The sequence below is a fragment of the Muntiacus reevesi genome, chromosome 7, assembly GCF_963930625.1.
Source record: "Muntiacus reevesi chromosome 7, mMunRee1.1, whole genome shotgun sequence".
Classification (NCBI taxonomy): domain Eukaryota; kingdom Metazoa; phylum Chordata; class Mammalia; order Artiodactyla; family Cervidae; genus Muntiacus; species Muntiacus reevesi.
Window position 1 is genome coordinate 36,685,639 of NC_089255.1, and position 19,152 is coordinate 36,704,790.

Consider the following 19,152-nt stretch of genomic DNA (forward strand, 5'->3'; position numbering starts at 1 on the left):
TCTTTTACAACCTTCAGATTTTTCCCAAGTGTCACATTCTCAAGGCCTTCCCTGGCTATATTATTTACAGTTTCAACACCCTCCTTACTCACTTCCTACCCCTTTCTGCTTTATTTTCACTCCTTAGCTAATCTGATATACATTTTACTTAAATTGTTTTACTTATTATTAGTTTCTCTCACCAAGCTGCATGAGGTCAGAGGTTTGCCTATTTTCTTCACTGCTATGACCTTGATCGTAATATATGACTACTTAGGACATACTTGTTAAATACATAAACTAATACCTGCAAGTGCTCCTCCCTCCAACACACATACAGTTTCTGAAACCCTATATAAAGTAGCACCTTTCTCCCTACATACACACAGAGACCATTACTGAATTTCCTTACCGAGCTTTTTCCAAAAAGTTTCATTTAGCACCATTCGGGATATTACATATTCACGTATTTACTCTCTCCTCCCTTCCCTGTGGATTCTAATTTCCACGAAGGTTAGGACTGTATCCTCAGCGCCTGAGAACAGCACTTGAGTCTGGGCAGGTACTCAGCTACTTCTTGGATGAATTAATGAACCAGTTCCGTCCGATGGTATTCCCTACAAGGTCACAAACTCTGTTAGTGTGGCGCTGAGATTCCAGCTCTATCTAGAGAAACTGGTCAGTGAACTCTAAACTCCGAATCCAGTGCCTCTTAAAGGAAAGGCAATGCCCCTAGAAGGGAAGAGCAAAAACATCGGTGTTCCCCACTTCATTTCTGCCCCTAAAATTTAACCACAGAATTGACAGATCAGGCGAACGCAGAGAAGAAAGCATTTAGTACATTACTAAACGTTCTAAACGAAGACTCTGTAAACTGTCTGGTGTTAACGAATTTATTCGACTTTGTAGTGCTTCGGACACTGGGAAAACAAAAGCTAGTCTCTCCCAAGCGGGAGGCAGCCTTACCCAGCCAGGATCTACACCACCCCAACCGCGAGTCTCAGGATTGGTCCAGGCTCCTCAGGCCTGGCTGGGCTTCCGGCCGGCTCTTGGGAGAGGCCGTCCCGTGAGGCGCCTGGGCGGAGCGAGGCGGGGCCGCCGGGGCGTCCTCCCGCCCACCCAGCTCAGGATTGGCCGAGGCTCGGCAGGCACCACCCCGGCCAGGCGTCGGCCCGCATATGGGCGGGGTCGTCCTGTGAGGCGCGTGGGGCAGGCGGGGCTGGACCCACTTTGGGGCTGGGCTGGGGCTTGGCTTGGCTTGCGGCTGGGTCCCGGGATGCTGCAGCTGGGCAGACCTGCGGAGTTTGAGCCGTGGCCGACGGATGGCCCACGTGCGGGTGGCGGTGAGGGTCCGGCCCCTCAGCAAGAGGTGAGTCTGGGCGGGAGGGGGCGTCTGAGGCGTCAAGTGAGCTGAAAGGAAGGCGAGGTCCCCGCCTCTCCCTTCAGTGAGTCTGGCGCGGAGAAATCAGACACAAAGTGGCCCAAGGGGCCAGCATCCGGAAACCGTAAAGGCCTGGCCGGGACAAGGCCTGGCTTGGGTTGGGTTTTCGATTAGTGCCCTGGCGGGGAGCACTTAGTGGAAAGCCTCGGGGTGGGCTGTCCTGTCCGTGTGCCCGGAGTCCCTGTCACGGCAGGAATTTTGAGGGACCGCGTGCGGCTCAAGTTTTGATGCCCAGGTTGAGCCTTTCTGGATACGCTGAGAAGGGCTGGGAAGTATCTCTATGTGGGGAGAGGGGTCGGCAGTCTACTGTCTCTTCTTGATGGCTCTGGAGTACCTGTAAGGACTGAGGGACAATTGTGAGTTTCTGCGTGCACATGGGTTTCTCTGTGAAGAAGTGGAGGAACGCAGGTTGTAAGGCATGGGAAATTGAGGCTCAGAGAGATCGTGGTTTCGTTCTGTGGGCGACTTCAGAAGTGTGAAGTAGGGGGAAGTCATTCTAAGCCCTTCCCTCAGCGTAGCCAGTTCCCATTTTTTCATGTGGGAATCTGATCCTACAACTCCTCAGCTGTTGAGGTACCCAGGGTCCATAATTTCTTTCCCTTCTTACTGATTTTTCCACTCACATGTTTGGAAAGTCAGGGAAGACTTCACAGAAGGCTTGGTGTTTGAGCCCAAACGCTTTTGAAAGAGTTGTTAGTTTGCTCACAGGTGGAGGAGAAGGTGTAGAGAGCATTCTGTGAGAACACAGCGAAGGACTTAGGCTCTTAGGAAACAGAAAAGTTTAGGGCTTTTTTTTTTTTTTTTGGCACAAGAGATCTCCTTTGAGTCATGTGGGATCTTTTGTTGGCCACATGGACTGTCCAGCTGTGGTGCCCAGGCTTTGCCCCACAGCATGTGGGATGTTCCCAGACCAGGGACTGAACCCATGGCGCCTGCATTGCAAGGCAGATTCTTAACCACTGGACCACCAGGGAAGTCTCCAAGTTTAGGGCTTTTGAGGAGAGGCTGTGTGGAGGGAGGTGAGTGGTAGGAGATAAACCTGGCAGAATGTGGTTTGGGACCTGAAGGCACATATTGGAAATATTTGGGAGGTTTAAAAAATTTCCAGGACACAAGATGGCTTGAAAATTGGACAGAGCAGTCAGAAAAAGACATTGTCTCTCAAAACAAAATTCGGTTCTAGCAGCAGCAGGGCTTCCTTGGTGGCTCATATGGTAAAGAATCTGCCTGCAATGTGGGAGACTGGGGTTCGATCCTTGGGTTGGGAAGATCCTCTTGAGGAGGGCATGGCAACTCACTCCAGTATTCTTGCCTTGAGAATCCCCTGGACAGAGAAAACTGGTGGGCTGTGGTCCACGGGGACACAAAGAGTTGGACAGAGTTCACTGAGCGACTAAGCACAGCACCACAGCACAGCAGAGTCTATGTTTGTCCTGACTGGAGGTGATTGGCTTGAAAAGTCATACAGCTGACAGAATAATGAGAGCAGTGTGATAAGGGAAAGGGACAAAAAAGTAGGAAAAGACAGAAGTGGTACAATGGAAACTTCACTTGTGGTCCATTGGCTAAGACCCTGCATTCCTAACGCAGGGGGTTTGATTTCGATCCCTGGTCTGGAACTAGATCCCACATGCTACAATGAAGTGTTGACAAGAGTTTGGCACCCACAGTAGAGAATAACATGTCAAACAAAAGTGAAGGGAAAAGAAGGGCACAAAAGCTTATTAACTTTTTTTTTTTTTTTTTGCTTATTAACTTTTTAATTTTATTTATTGTTATTTTGGCTGTCCTGGGTCTTCACTAATGTGAGTGGGCTTTCTCTAGTTGTGGCCAGCGGGTTTCTCATTGAGGTGGTTTGTTATGTTTTGGAGCATGGGCTCTAGAGTGCAGGTGCAGTAGTTGTGGTGCACAGGCTTGTTGAATCTTCCCGAACCAGGAATCGAACCTGCATCGCCTGCATTGGCAGGCAGGTTCTCAACCATTGACCACCAGGGAAGTCTGAAAAGCTTACTAACTTTTAGCTCAGGTTAAGAGCCTTGAGCAGCAAGGGGTAGAAGGGCAAGACTGCAGCTACCCAGATATAAGAGGATTATAACCTGCTAAAGATTCAGGAGCCAGGATGAATAAACCCAGCATGACCCCAGCTAAGAAGTCCAAACTATTCCCCTCTTCTCACCACACTGTATTCCAGGGTTTGTTAACCTCCACCACCTTCACTGAGGCTCATCTCAATATAGGCTATTAACTGATTATGTGATTTGTCCCAGCCTTCAAAAAAGTGATCAGCACGGATTCAGTTAACAAAGTCATTGGATCTTATGTGTTACTTGGAAATAAATCTTGGAGCTCAAGTTTCCATTTTTTATTTTTCCAGATGAGAAAATGGTCTTGTTAAAGATCTAAAAGTAGATAGAGCCAAGATTCCATTCACCAGACTAAGTTGCTCCTTCCTGAGATTACAGAAAAATTGCACTTCTTTCTCAAATGCCTGTTTGCTTAGTAGTACTAGTACAGACCATCAGTAAAACGATAATATGGAAAATGGTTTTAGTGTGCTCCTTTTTACCGCACAGTTGTTTCCCATAATCAGAAAATCTGTGTCTTATTGTAAGATGCTGCCGCTTGTTTGTCCCAAATCATTCATCATTGACAGAACATATTGGCCAATACTGTAGGCTCTGGAACACTTTCCACTGCCCTTGCAAAAAGGTAATTATCATGAACTATATTCCCTTTATGTGCTCTTCTTTTTAAATCTGTGAAATAGTATAACTACTTCAATGGTTTTTTGTGAAGATTAAATGAAAGGATACATTAAAAATACTTAGAATAGAGCCTGGCTGCTTTTAAGTGTCTGATAAAATGCTAGCTATATAATTTTTAACAGCTATTTTTATTCCTCCTTGTTCTTAGCTGTCTTTTTAAATTTTATAAATGAGTAGATAACAAGTGGAAATGGCTTGGCTATTTCCTGAGACAGTGATTCTCAAATTATAGGATACATACAGTTAAACTGGGGAGCTTGTTATAATACAACTTGTTAAGAGGAATTCAAATTAACTAACTCCACCACCTCCTATAATTCTGATGAGTGAAGCCTGTGGACCACACTTTGAGAAACTGTCCTAGGAGTCAACTTGTAACTGAGGATTTATTCCTGTGCAAAACCTTTAACCCTAAGGAATGAATGCCTATTGGTAGAATTCAGGCCCCAGAGGCAAGTGGTGGGTAGCCACAGCAGACTTCTTTGAACTCTGTGCAGTCAACTGCCTTGTTGAGGTTGGTGTTCTTTCTTTCTCTTCTGCTCAACTTTGTCTTCATTTTGTTTTAGAATATTTTGGAACCACTAGGTTACCAATGGCAGTGGGCCAGGTAGGGAAGGGGTGGCATCTCACCAACTATAGTGTCATATCCTTTTGTCAAGAGGTCAAGTTCAAGACCCTTTTTTATTTTGGCTGCTTTATGCTAGAGTCCTAGGTGAATCCTTAAGAAAGGGCTCACTTAAAAAAATTAGATTAAATAGATTTGCAAAAGTTTTCCCCCTGACTTTCTTGGTTGCTCAATTTTACTATAGCCTGTGTACTTTATAGTGGGTAAAGGGAGAGTAAAATCTACTTTTAAATGCAGAAGGGAAAAAAAATTATCTTAACACCGAAACTGAAAGATTTTCTTTAGGAGAGCTAGGGACAGGGGATGAAGTTTTATAATCCTGGGGTACAAAGTATATCCCTACTGCCTTAAGTTCTGTCTAGTATGAAATGTGAAAGAAAGAGCATCAGAGCCTTGAGGAAATTTAAGTAACAGGAATGCCATCCGCCTGGGAGAAGGAAATTTTTTTCTAGGACTTTATTCCAAATACACTGACTAGTTTACAAAAATAATCTTAAATCTAAAGACCCCTGTCTCACTGTGTATCCCTTGCCATCCCGTCTCCCCAAGTCCTCAAGGCCACATCCTGGGAACCGGAGGGAGGATAAAAAGGACATTGAACATATTTTCTCAACTTTCAGGTCCCAGGCCAGGAATAATTTAATTGATAGTTTTCACTGTAGTAGAAAGTGCCAGTGAGTTAACTCCCATCTGTTAATATTCTGGCCTTGAGCACTTTATTTTAAAATATTTATTTATTTATTTGACTGTGTCAGGTCTTAAGTGAGGCACATGGACTCAGTAGTTTCCCCACAGCATGTGGAATCTTCCCAGACCAGGGATTGAAGCCACATCCCCTTGCATTGTTGGAAGGCAGATGCCTAACCTCTGGACCACCAGGAAGTCCCTGGCCTTAAGCATCTTAGCTAAAGCTCTTTATGTTGTGAAAAAAGATTTCATATCTAGAATGGAGTGTATTCCATTCATTTTGGGCTTCGGGTATATGAATCACTTGGATTAACCCCTTAAGGTGAATTTAGGGGGTTGGTTAGTTGTTAGAAGTGTTACTACATAACTACAATTTAGGAAGATCCTTAAGGATCTTGGGTGTTATTCTGACTTAAGAAGATAATATAAGTAAAGGATTTAGGAAATATGTTCTCAGGTCTCAACAGAAAGGACTCTGAAACCTTTTTCATTATTTTCTGTGCTCAAAATATCAGAGAAAATGAGAAATGATGCCATGCTGTGTGCTGAGCTGAGGATACTCTCAGGGTTTCTCAAGCCTGATTTCTGAGGCATATGGCTTTGTGGTTAGACAGATCTCGGTTTAAATTCTGGCTCTGTCACTGCTGTGACCTTGGACAAGTTACATAATTTTTCTCAGTCTTAGTTTTCCATTTATAAAAAAAAAAAGATCTGTTAGGAAGCTATGTCAGGAGGGTGTGCTAAGAGGACAGCATAGGATGAAGTATAGTGTATACTGTACTTAATACAATGCTTAGCACATAGAGGGTACCCAATAACAGTGACTCTTCACTGTTCCCAAGCCGAATTCGGACAATCCAGAGAAGCATGCCAGCTCGGGGACTGCTTCAGACACACCGGTTGTGGAGACAGCAGTAGGGAAACATTTTGTCCCAATAGTGCTGGTCTCAGCTGCTCTTTTTCTGATTAATTTTAAAAAACAACATTTCCTCTCATCTGGGTTTGTGTCTTGCTTCTAGGGAGATCAAAGAAGGGGGAAAAATTATTGTGGAAGTTAATGGCAAAGTGGCAAAAATCAGGAATTTAAAGGTAAGCCTGAAATTGTTTTCCTTTTTCTTTCCCCTGAAGAGCTAGTATTAATTACAGTGACTTCTGGGGTGAAGGTGTGTATGTAAATACATTTAGAGAGGGGGAGTGGAAGAGGAAAGGGCATATAAGGGGAATTGTGGGAAGAACTTTGACCAACCACAAAGCAAATATAAAAATATAACAGGGAAGAAGTTTCAGGGATGTAGTTATTGCAACCCAAGTTCTACCAAATGGGGTACAGCTATTTTGGAAACTGGTCAGTAGTAGATATTTTTTTTTCTTTTTTTAGTAGTAGAGATTTTGAAAGTAAACACATGGCCAGCTTAAATCATGTTGGGGGACAATTTGTGCATATGTTTAACTCACCTGACCTCCTATTAGACTTTGGCTCAATCCTCTTATTGGATATCACTTCATCGAGAAGCATTAGCAGGGGTTTTAGCATGCATCTGCTAATACAGAACTCATTTTTAGCCATAGTGACTCCAAGTAAAGACTTTAGATCCCAGAAGAGAGTTGGGCACTAGCCCAAGTCTTGCTGTAAATATTCTTCCATAGATCTGACTGATCTTTGAGTCACAGCTGGGTAGACACTGGCAACTTCCTTCCCCACCCTTACTGCTTCCTTTGGCTTATTTCCTCCATCCCATTCTTCCTTTTCCCAGGCCAGGGGAAGTAGAAGGGCTTCTTTCTTTCTGAGCCTTGAGGAGTGGAGGACAGGGAAGCCAGCCATGTGAATGCCGCTGTGGTCAGCTTGCAGGTGGTACTTGACATTCCTGAGAGCTGAGGAAGCTGACTTGCAGGAGGAGGGTTTTCTGGACCCCAGTCCCCCCAGCCACATCCACTCTTGTGTTCCTCCCATGATGTGATCCATTTCCTTTTGTCAGTAGCTCTCTGCTGAGAGAGAAACCTGTCAGGCTTTAAACAGGAGCTCCCTGGGGACAAAAGACCTTTCATTCTCTTCTGTCTCTTATTTATATCTCTGTTGCCTAATCACTTCAGCTGCTTTGTTCTGAGAGCTTATATTTTTGGTTCTTAAGAATAAATCCTGGCCAAGATCACACTCTAATCTGCCCCCTGCTCACCTTGCTGGCCAGCTATCCTCTTTTCTGAGTCCAGTTATCCACTCAGAATCTCCTTATCATCCTGTCAGCCTCATTCTACTGTGGGTTTTAGTACACAGTTCAAGGGATTGTTTCTCCCTGTCCAGAATCTAAATATTAAGTAATAAGATAGGCATTTCTGTGAATAATGCCACTCTCCCCAGTACCTGGAGGTTGGTACAATTCCAAGCTGTGGCTCTGCCCTCTTCTACACGGAGCAGTTGGATTGGGCCCAGCTCTTCTGTCCAACATGCTCTCTGGGGGTGGATACCCCAGGGATCTCTGTGAAAGCTCTGGGTTGACAGAGCCTGTCAGGCCCAGGGACTGAATTACTCATGCACTACTGGTATATTCTATAGAAATACTCAGAGAAGAAACGATAGTAAGAAGAAGAGGACCAGGGAAGGAGAGGTTTTTTCTCCCAAGTGGTCTTATGCCTCACAGGGCTGGTTTGTATGTAGATATGTGATAATATGATAGACGTTTAATTCTCTGGTGCTTCATTGTACCTAACAAGATGAAGACAAAGGTTACTTTTTTCCCCCTTTTCATGTAGATATCATAAAGGTTCTCATGATCAGTCCAGGTATCTCTATCTACGAGCAGAGGAATCAAGTGCCTCTGCTTTGATTCTGATATTACAGTAGAGCAGGTACTAGATCCTGTGTTTAATTTTAGGTGGACGGACGACCTAATGGCTTTGGCGACTCCCGAGAGAAGGTTGTGGCGTTTGGCTTTGATTACTGCTACTGGTCAGTCAACCCAGAGGATCCCCAGTATGCATCTCAGGATGTGGTAATGTCATTTTCCTTCTCTTTCTCAAGGTCTTTATAACTGGATAATCATTGGGAAATTAACGTGGAATCTGGGCCCTGGCTATTTCTTACTTATGGTAGGTTGGTCAGAAACTAATGATGTTTTGGTCTGGGAAGTGTTATCTGCAGATCTGCTGAGGACTGAGAGGATGAGCTAAGCCTTTGCTGGCTAATGCTGTTGGTCATCCTTCCTGCTGCTTAGCTTTCCCACAAATTACTAAGGCAGCAGGTCTGGTCAAGGGGGTCTTCATAGGACTTCTGTTTCTGTGAAGCAGCAACATTGTCCTGGTTGGAGCACTGTCAGAGGTCCCTGAGATGGCCAGCAAGCCTTGCCTGATTCACTTCTGTGACCACAGACAGTAGCTCTTATCCTAGCAGCCACCAGGGTCCTTTCTAAAATTAGAAAAATAATTTCTTTGACTTTTCATATGTTCTTTCTTACATGAGAAAGAGAATACTAGAGGAATATGTCCTTAGGAAAAAGTATTGAAAATGGATATATTTGGGGAGGAGCCCTAAACAACCATTGCCTATCAGTCTATATGCCTTTGAATAAAAAGCCAAAGTGTGTTTTCTGCTAAATATTTCAGTCCTTTGTGAAACTTTCCCTAATTATGCTAAAGAAACCATGTTATCAAGTTTGAGTGATTTAGAGGACCGCATAGGCATACCTCATTTTATGACATTTGGTTTTATTGCACCTAATAGATATTGCATTATTTACAAATTGACTATTTGTGGCAACTCTGTATCGAGTAAGTCTGTCTGTGCCATTTTTCATAGCATTTGTTCACCTCGTGTCTCTGTGTGACATTTTGGTAATTCTCATAATATTTAAAATTTTAAATTATTATTCCATTTTTATGGTTATCACTGGTCATGTCACCACTATGACTCACTGAAGGCTCAGATGATGGTTAGCATTTTTTAGTCTTAAAGAATTTTTTAGTGCTCGCTTCGGCAGCACATATACTAAAATTGGAACGATACAGAGAAGATTAGCATGGCCCCTGCGCAAGGATGACACGCAAATTTGTGAAGTGTTCCATATTTTTAAGCTAAAAAAAAAAAGAATTTCCTAATTAAGATTTGTTCATTGTTTATAAACATACTGCTATTGCATTTAGTAGACGGCAATATGTGTAAATATGTCTTTGGTATGCACTTGGAAACCAAAAAATTCATGTGACTGCCTTTGTTGCAATTATTCACTTTATTATGTTGGTCTGGAGTCAGACCTGTAACATCTCTGAGGTCTGCTGGTACTGATTTTTCTGCTAGAGCAGACTTCTGAAGATGATTGGATAGTTCTAAACCATGGAAGTGTAATTCCTCATCCTTCCCTTTTGAGGGGACCATGTGGAAACAAGACCCTAGACCACTGTGGGATTTATTTTCATTGGTCCCTTCTGTTATGATATGAGCACCTCACTTTTGTAGTCACAGTTTATTTGCCATAAATGCTTAGCAGGTGCAGTGTGGGTATTACCTGGCCCTGACAAAGCCTTCTCTGTCCTTTGGAGGATGAGGGCTCTTGCAGATCCAGGCTTGTCTTGTGACCCTCGAACTTTATCCCAATACTCAAGCGTGTATAAGGTAACTGGTTTACTGGTGTTCATATTGTTCCACTGAGATCCTCCAAGAAGAGCCAGGAAAGGAACTGACTCTTAAATAAGAGGATGGTACTCCTAAAGCAGTTCACAATTGTGACTGTATCTGTGGCATCGAAGACAGTGGTCTCTAGAAGAAAGTGTGAGCATTCCAATGGCTCCTTCTGTTCTTGGCCATAGCATACCTATGACTGTTCTGTACATAAGAAACATTAACTATTTTGTGTAACATTTGATAGATAATCTGGGAAGTATATGTAAACAAAACAAAAACCACCATTTAGTGTACAGTGTACAGGTATAATTTTGTTTTGAGGCTCATATTTTGTATTTATGTAGCTTAAGTGTGTAAAAATTATCTAGTGGAAAACCAGAAGCCCATCAGTTCAGTTCAGTTCAGTCGCTCAGTCGTGTTCGACTCTTTGTGACCCCATGAATCGCAGCACGCCAGGCCTCCCTGTCTATCACAAACTCCCGGAGTTTACTCAAACTCCTGCCCATCAAGTTGGTGATGCCATCCAGCCATCTCATAGAGGAGGGGAATTCATAAATATGATTCCTCTTCTGTTGCTTGATTTGAAATTCAGTGGAAAGATCAAATGGGATTTGGACAGGAAGCCTGTGCAGAGAGATAAAACCAGTGCCTCCTAAAACTTATTCTGGCTTGTTTACTAAAAGTCTAAGGCATTCATTGGGTAGTATATGAGAGGGAAGAAAAGGAATCTCTGTCACAGGCTGGAGAAGGGCCAGAGTTTCCAGAATGTTCTCAACACTCAGTTCCACCTGATTTGTTTGGAGGGACTCATCTCTGACAGAAATTGGAGTCCAGACTTTTAACACTAATCAGTATGACTCTGAGGTTACAAGGGTTAAGAGAGGCAGATTGTTATAAAATAGGGCTTGGCATAGGAAAGAATTTATATGTCATCTGGTTCTTCCTCTCCCAAAATACAGCAATCCTTTCTACTGTCTTTCTGATCATATTTTGGGGGACGGGGGAGGGGTGGCAAGAGGCCAGTCTTATTGAATTATAATTTTGATATAAGTCACCATTTAGTATACAGTGTACAGTTCTATGAGTTTTGGCAAGCACATATAATTGTACAGCTTACACTACAATAAGTATATAAAATAGTGTATCATCCCCCGAATCTTCCATGTCTCTTTGTAGTCAAACTGTTCTCCTTAACCACCTAGCCCCTGGAAATGTTTTCTTCTCTACAGTTTTATCTGCTTCATAATGCTATATAAGTGTAATATAATAGTAGGTAGCCTTTTGAGTCTGGCTTACTTCACTTAGCCTGATGTATTGAATACTTGAGATTCATCTCTGCTGTGGTTTGTAATCTGACCTTGATTCAGATTCATGTAAATAATTTTCTTGCCCCGAAGGAATCTTATGGCTTTGAAAGCATTGATTCTAACTGCAAAGGGTGAGGCACCATGTCCCTGGAGGATTGTACCTCCTTTTTTGAAGGAAGGACTGTCATCACCCTCAGAAATACAGCACTGATTCCAAAATACCCAGATATCTGCATTGAAATTTTCTCTACTGGTCTTAGGGGGATTTTGAGCAACATCATAAACCATTGCATGATAGATGTTGATGAAAAGTCACCTGTTTGGTGTTGGTGCTGCCTCCTGCTCATGGTCTTTTAGAGTGTTAGAGCTTGAAGGGAACCTAGCAGTCATCCAGGCCAGGCTTTCCCAACCTCAGCACTATTGATATTCTGGCTGTGTGATTCTTCGTTGTGAGGAATCTGTCCTGGGCACTGTAGGATCTTTAGCAGTGTTGCTGGCCTCTATTCTCTAGATGCTGGTAGTAGTCCCAGTTATGACAATCAAAAATGTTTTCAGACAAGGCCCATCTTCTAGGCCAACCCTTTTATGTTCCAGATACAATGTATAACTAACATGGGCTTACACAGGCAGCTAATGCCCAAGCAGGACTAGACCCTTGCTTACTCTGGTGACTTTTGCATTGCATTGTGTTTATGCTTTGTCACAGCCTCAAAAAATAAGTCAAGATTAAAATTCCTTAGTGCTTTATGTCCTTAATGGTGACGCACTTCAACACATAGATCAGGTGTCAACAAATATGAACCTGTCGAGAGCAAGTCAGCTCCTTCTGCTGAGAGGCAGCTTCCTTGTTAATCACCTGTAGATCCTAAATGTTTATCATTTCATTAGACTCTCTCCCCAAAGTCTATCAAACATATATTTTTACTCTGTTTTATAGATAAGGAAACTGAGGCATGGAAGGTTACAAGACTTGCCTGAGTCACTTAGCCAGTAAATAAGGAGTGAAGCAAGGATTCAAACCCAAGACATTCTGACTCTAAATTGTATGTCGTGTCCACCAAGCCTCACTGACTCTCAACATTAAACAATTCTCGTTTAGTCTACTAGTGACCTGGTCCTCTCTTTCTACATATTATCTGTTTCTATCCTGTCAGCAACCTGAAATGGAGAAGATTTTATCCTCTTTCTGTAGTTGGGGAAATTTAGGGTTAAAGAGATTACATGATCTGCCCAAAGTCACACAACTAGAAAATGAGTCTTGGATTTGAACGCAAGATCGTCTGAATGCAAAGTTCATATTCTTTTATAAAAATATAAAAAGAGGTTTTATAGTAAAAGGAAGAGAAGGAAAATTGAGGAGAGAGGATGATGGAAAGAGAGAGAGAAAAGGTTATGGTGATTGGGGATTGGCAGGGGATTATACTATCTGATTTGACATCAGAGTCGTGGGGTAATGGACATCAGCGTTCCTTTTTTTTATTCAATTTGAAAGCAGTCATTGTTTATTAACTGACTAGATTGCAAAAATAATTATGGTAGATACCTTAGTTCATCCTTCTAATAAGCCTGTTGATCTAGTCTTCCCTGTTGCCAGCATCCCCACCTTCTACAAAATGGGTGGTCTTTTTCTTCATTCCTCTTCATGGAAAAGACAATTTATTTTATTTTATTTTATTTTTTGGAGAAGACAATTTAAAGGGTTACAGGAAGCTGCTTGCTTCTTTGAAACATTTTCCAACATATAGATGTCATGAATCATATCCTCCATGCAGATGATGCCATATTTCCCAAGAGATTGAGCTATCAATGTGTTATCCATCAGGGCAATTCACTTCTTGTTGATTTTGCCATAACCTCACTTGTGGATGAATTCATTTACAGACTTCAGATTTGGGTACCCCCATTCAATGTATTGGAGAAGGACATGGCAATTCACTCCAGTATTCTTGCCTGGAGAATTCCATGGACAGTGTAACCTGGTGGGCTACAGTCCACAGGGTCACAGAGTCAGATACTATGAGTGAGCACTCTTGAAGTTAGAACTGGGTTTGAATTCAGGCATAGCCACTTATTAGCTGGCTTACTTCAGACAGATAACTTAACCTGTCTGAGTCTTAGTTTTTTTAGCTGGAGTGGAGAAGGAAATGGCAACCCACTCCAGTATTCTTGCCTCGAGAATCCCTTGGACAGAGGAGCCTGGTGGGCTACAGTCCATGGGGTCGCAAAGAGTTGGACATGACTGAGCGATTTCACTTCACTTCACTGTGAGGAGGAAAGAAATAATGATGTGAAGTGCTCAGTCTAGGGCTTGGCAACTAGAAGTTGAGTAAATGAGGTCATGAGTGCTGTGGCTTGGGTTGTGATTATCACTATCACAGTACAAGAGAAGCAAGGCTCATGCTTCTTTCTAAGAGCTGAACTAGCTTTGAAAATCTCTTTTTTGAATCTGTTGTGCTCACTTCTGGGACCAGCATGCTCCACTTGGAAAATTAACTTCCCTCCCTTCCTCCTGGTCAGGAACATCTGTTGGAGCGGGAGTCCTCTGCTCAAGCATATTGTGTTTGGGTGATTATGTGTTTGTAAAAATTTCCATGAAGAGCATTAGCTCAGCTTTACCCACCAAGGACTGTGAGTGGCTGTCAAAACAAGTGCAGACTGAGTCAACAGAAAGCCAGTCACGAACAAAAAAACCACCCAGCCCTTGTGGGACGTAATTGCTTCTATACTCCTGGGAATCTTTATTTCAAAGTGCTTTTGTTATTTGGCTAAAACACAATACCTAAAATGCCTGTAACTTTTCCACATGAAAAATTGTGTGAGTGAGCAGAGATTTCCTCCCCACAACTACCAAATTCAAAACTGAAATTCTAGTAGCACTGTGATTGTGTTTGTTGCTGTTTACATGTCGATAATACACTGAACTTCACACAACACAGAAAGACCATCCATTGCTTACCCTCAAAGAGCCCTGGCAGGGGCCAGGATGGAGGGCAGTGGGTGTGTGTGTGTGTTGATGTGCATGCATGGATGCACGTATGTTTGTGTTACAGGTTCTTTGGTGAACATATTCTCCAGTCCTGGACTCCAGTTTAAAGATGTTAGGAGCCTGGAGAGGCTTCAGAGGAAAACCCCACACACCCCAAAATGATTAAAGGGCTGGCTACTGTCAAAATGATTAAAGGAAGGCTACTGTCAGTGTAGTACACGCCATGTGTGTGATTGTTTAGTGAAGGAACATTGCTTTGGAGACAGGAAAGTCAGGTGATAATAGTGCTTTGCAAGTATGGAGCATGATGATTTTAAGTTTATGCAGCATTAAAACAAGCTGGTCTTCATTGCCATTAGGAGAAAATAGAAGAGAATTCCCTGGCCATTCAGTGGTTTGTACTCTGTGCTTTCACTGCTGAGGTCACAGGTTGGATCCCTGGTCAGGCAACTGAGTTTCCACAAGCTGTGCAGCACAGCCAAAAAAAAAAAAAAAAAAGGAAAAAGAGAAATTTCGGATTAAATTGCAAAGGACTGTTTGTAATTAGGACATGAAGAGTACTTTGTGCAGAGTTTTTGAATCCAGCTAAATAGTTTTGACTTTAGAATTCCAGAATTTTGGTGTTAGAAGAAACGCTAGAGACACATATTTGAAGGATAAAGGCGTAGAGAGACAAAAATAGCAATTATAGGGTGTTTTTTCTTTTTGGTTAGTCCAGAATTGTGCTCGATGTTGCATGGGAAGTCCTGTTGCTTATTCCAATGACAGGGTCATGAACTGCAACACAGAGCTTCCTGCAGGGCAGGAAGTGTGCTGCTTAACAAAATCCCAAGGAAAGATCTTGTTCTTGAGACTGGGCCTCTCCCTGACTCTACTCCATCAAGATGAGGACATGGCATTGTAACCATCTAGTAGTATGTGGGGGCATTGAGCACCTATTATTATAGGTTCTCTAATGTGACATACGCTTTCTTTGTACAGTTCTTCTGTGTATTCTTGCCACCTTTTCTTAATTTCTTCTGCTTCTGTTAGGTCCTTGCCAGTTTTGTCCTTTATTGTGCCTGTCTTTGCATGAAATGTTCCCTTGGCATGTCCAGTTTTCTTAGAGATCTCTAGTCTTTCCCATCCTGTTGTTTTCCTCTATTTCTTTGTATTGTTCACTTAAGAAAGCTTTCTTATCTCTCCTTACTATTCTCTTGGATATATCTTTCCCTTTCTCCTTTGCCTTTCACTTCTTTTCTCAGGTATTTGTAAGGCCTCCTGAGCCAACCGCTTTGCCTTTTTACATTTCTTTCTCTTGGGGGTGGTTTTGGTCATCACTTCCTGTGCAATGTTATGAACCTCCATCCATAGTTTTTTGGGCACTCTGTCTACCAGATCTAGTCCCTTGAATCTATTCGTCACCTCCACCGTATAATCATAAAGGATTTAATTTAGGTCATACCTGAATGGGCTAGTGATTTTCCCTACTTTGTTCAATTTGAGCAGTTCCACCAACTATGGAATATTCTTAATGAAATGGGAATACCAGACCACATTACTTGCCTCCTGAGAAACCTGTATGCAGAACAAGATGCAACAGTTAGAACTGGGTGTGGAACAACAGACTGGTTCATAATTGGGAAAGGAGTACCTCAAAGCTGTATATTGTCACCCTGCTTATTTAACTTATATGCAGAGTACATCATGTGAAATGCCAGGCTGAATGAATCACAGGCTGGAATCAAGATTGCTGGGAGAAATATCAACAACTTTACATATGCAGATGATACCACTTTAATGGCAGAAAGCAGAGAGGAACTAAAGAGCCTCTTGATGAAGGTGAAAGAGGAGAGTGAAAAAACTGGCTTAAAATCCAGCATTCAAAAAACTAAGATCATGGCATCCAGTCCTATCACTTCATGGCAAATAGATGGGGAAAATGTGGAAACAATGACAGATTTCATTTTCTTGGGCTCCAGAATCAACGCAGACAGTGACTGCAGCCACAAAATTAAAAGACGCTTGCTCCTTGGAAGAAGAGCTATGATAAACCTAGACAGCATATTAAAAAGCAGAGACATCACTTTGCCACAAAGCTCTGTATGTCAAAGCTATGGTTTTTCCAGTGGTCATGTATGGATGTGAGAGTTGGGCCATAAAGAAGGCTGAGCACCAAGGAATGGATGCTTTCAAAAGGCGGTGCTGGAGAAGACTCTTGAGAGTCCCTTCGACAGCAAGGAGATCAAACCAGTCAATTATAAAGGAAATCAACCCTTTAACTGGAAGGACTGATGCTGAAACTGAAACTCCAGTGTTTTGGCCACCTGATGGGAAGAGCTGATTCATTGGAAAAGACTCTGATGCTGGGAAATATTGAGGGCAAGAGGAGAAGGGGACAACAGAGGATGAAATGGTTAGATGGCATCACCGACTCAATGGACATAAGTTTGAGCAAACTCAGAGAGATAGTGAAGGACAGGGAAGCCTTGCATGCTGCAGTTTATGAGGTTGCAAAGAGTCAGACACGACTTAGCGACTGAACAATGACAACAACATTGTGACCAGGCTGGGGCTGCTTAATGGCTTCCACAGAAATAACATTTCTATCTGGGGACTGCACCCCATTATAAGACGGTAATTGATCAATGACCTCCTGCCTCAGAAAGTAAGTAGGATGAGGTAGAGAGGAGTATGACTCTCACTTTTGTTGTATCTGCTGTACTTGGAATGTGAATGAAGGCTTTGGAGAAAAGGAAAGAAGGTGGAAGAGTTACTGAAACTGCAGAGGAACCTTGGAAGAGCAGAAGGGGAAAACATGAAGAAGAAACTAAGGTGAGAAGGAATTGGAGAGTTCACAGAGGGGTTAGGATTATACCATTTTTTACAGGAGATATCATTTCCAATTTAGGTGTAAGAACAGGCTCAGATAGGTTGAGTAGCTGGCTTGACGGTCACACAATCAAGTAATGGAGCCAGGATTCAAACCTTTGACTGTGTGATTCTGAAGTCCAAGCTCTTAAATGCTGCACTATTTATACAAGTTCTCTTTGTTTCTGCATTTCCAGTGCTGCACGTCTTAAATGATCTATCAGTGGTTAGCGGGTTGATAATTTCATTTATGGTTCAATGGATGAGAGACAAGCAGGACTCTGCCTTCCTGAATCTTATGGCCTGTTTTGAGAAGGCCTTGCAGTTTGCCTAAGCTAGAGAGCCACAGACATCTATGATTTTCTCTGTGCATCCCTTTCCCTAATGCATATATGTGCTAGGGCAGCTGGGGAGCGTGTGGGCGTCAAAGGCTTTTTCTCATGAATATTTGCGGAGCTGTGTACATTCCATCGCTAGTGCTAGTTCTTCCCAACCAAGATGGAGACAGAAGTAGAAGAGAGAGAATTTTATAAGAAAAAGCCTTTTTGTGCAATAATTGGATGGGGCTCTGTGGGCCTGAGTGGGGGCAGGGAGATTACCATGAGTGTTTCATTTCAGCACATTCCCTCTGCCAACAGCACAGCTGCTTGGCTCCATAAGCATGTCCATGGGCTGGATTTTAAAGCAATAAGGTCATTCTTTTGGCTTCATCTAAACTCATTTTTTCCCCTCTCTAGAAACTCGATTGTCAGTTTTTAAAGGGTAGCTTTTAGACTTACAAAAAAAATCTGAAGAACTGAAATCCTTGACACTTAATGCTTACTGTTGGTGCTGGATGCCTGTACAAAAATGAAGAGCAGAAATGAGAGAAATCTTATAAGATGCAAAAGCTTGTTTGGATTTTTTTTTCTCCTCTGTGAGCCAAGGGTAACAGGAATTTCTGGTACTATCTGGAGTCCTTGAGATTTAGCCTGGGGAGAGAGGTTGTGTATAGGAGCGGCATGCCCAAAGCTTGATAGTCAGCTGGAAATGGGGCAGCCTAAGCGTAAATGCAGATAGAGGTCCTGAGGCATGTCCTTGCTGCTCTGCAGTGCTGAGAAGTTGCCCTGTATTCCACTTCCTTTATACCTGAATTTGTCCTGAGTTTAAAAGGATTGCCAGTTAATTGCTTGAAGATGAGAGGCATGATGATGGAGATAATCACTTTGAAGATCTTTGGAAAAACTGATCTGCAAAATCACCCGAACAAGAGGATGTAAAATGAAGAACAGCCCTTTGAACAGAAGGTCTGTGTGTCCACCACAGCGGACACGTGTTCACAGGCAGACTGATAACAGTAAGCTTCTCCAGTGGGAGCCACCTGGTCTGCATTGCCAGGTGCTAAGTTCTCTCCCACACACTTGCACAGTGAGCCCGTAGCAGGTCTCCTCTCAGCACCTTTCAATGGTCATCTGTTTGGGGGGAGCCAGTCCAGCTGACCAACAAAAAGTCCCTTCTAAGTACAGTGTTCCGAAAAGGGTTCAGAAAGTGTCGGAAAGAAATGGGACTGGTCTCTTTCTAGTTCTTTGCACAGCAGAAAGCAGACAGCTGCATAAAATGTGTTAGTAGATTAATTAGTTTATTAAAATATTTTGCTATAAAGGTGATACAAGCTAACTGGAAAATGTTCAAACAGTCCAGAAGGGTATAATGTAAAAACCGAAACCCGTTCCCCTTTCATACCTCCCTACTGGTCTCATTCTTCAGAGGTAACCACTTATCTTAAAAAAAAAAAAGTACTAATGGTCTTACACTGTATATTTTATTTTCAACTGGCTTTACCTTATCACCTTATCTTGGCCCTAATTTATTGGCAGTACCTATTGTTCTACCTCATTGTTTTAATGCTAGATAGAATTCC

The 19,152-nt window shown here is 42.6% G+C and overlaps 1 protein-coding gene and 1 non-coding gene across 5 annotated transcripts in view; both read left to right on the forward strand.

Moving 5' to 3' along the window:
- Positions 1-1,227: 1,227 nt before the first annotated feature.
- STARD9 (StAR related lipid transfer domain containing 9) overlaps positions 1,228-19,152 on the forward strand; it is a 121,020-nt gene continuing 103,095 nt past the window's right edge. For all 4 annotated transcript variants that reach the window (XR_010663884.1, XM_065940181.1, XM_065940182.1 and 1 more), the window contains exons 1-3: positions 1,228-1,348; positions 6,517-6,586; positions 8,368-8,484. Coding sequence is in view for 3 of the 4 variants with exons in the window: in XM_065940181.1 (XP_065796253.1) it covers positions 1,302-1,348; positions 6,517-6,586; positions 8,368-8,484 (234 nt within the window). In the remaining variant the exon portion in view is untranslated. The remainder of the gene's footprint in view (positions 1,349-6,516; positions 6,587-8,367; positions 8,485-19,152) is intronic.
- On the forward strand, positions 9,453-9,559 carry LOC136172832 (U6 spliceosomal RNA). Its single transcript, XR_010664152.1, has one exon. It is a non-coding gene; the product is annotated as a U6 spliceosomal RNA (small nuclear RNA).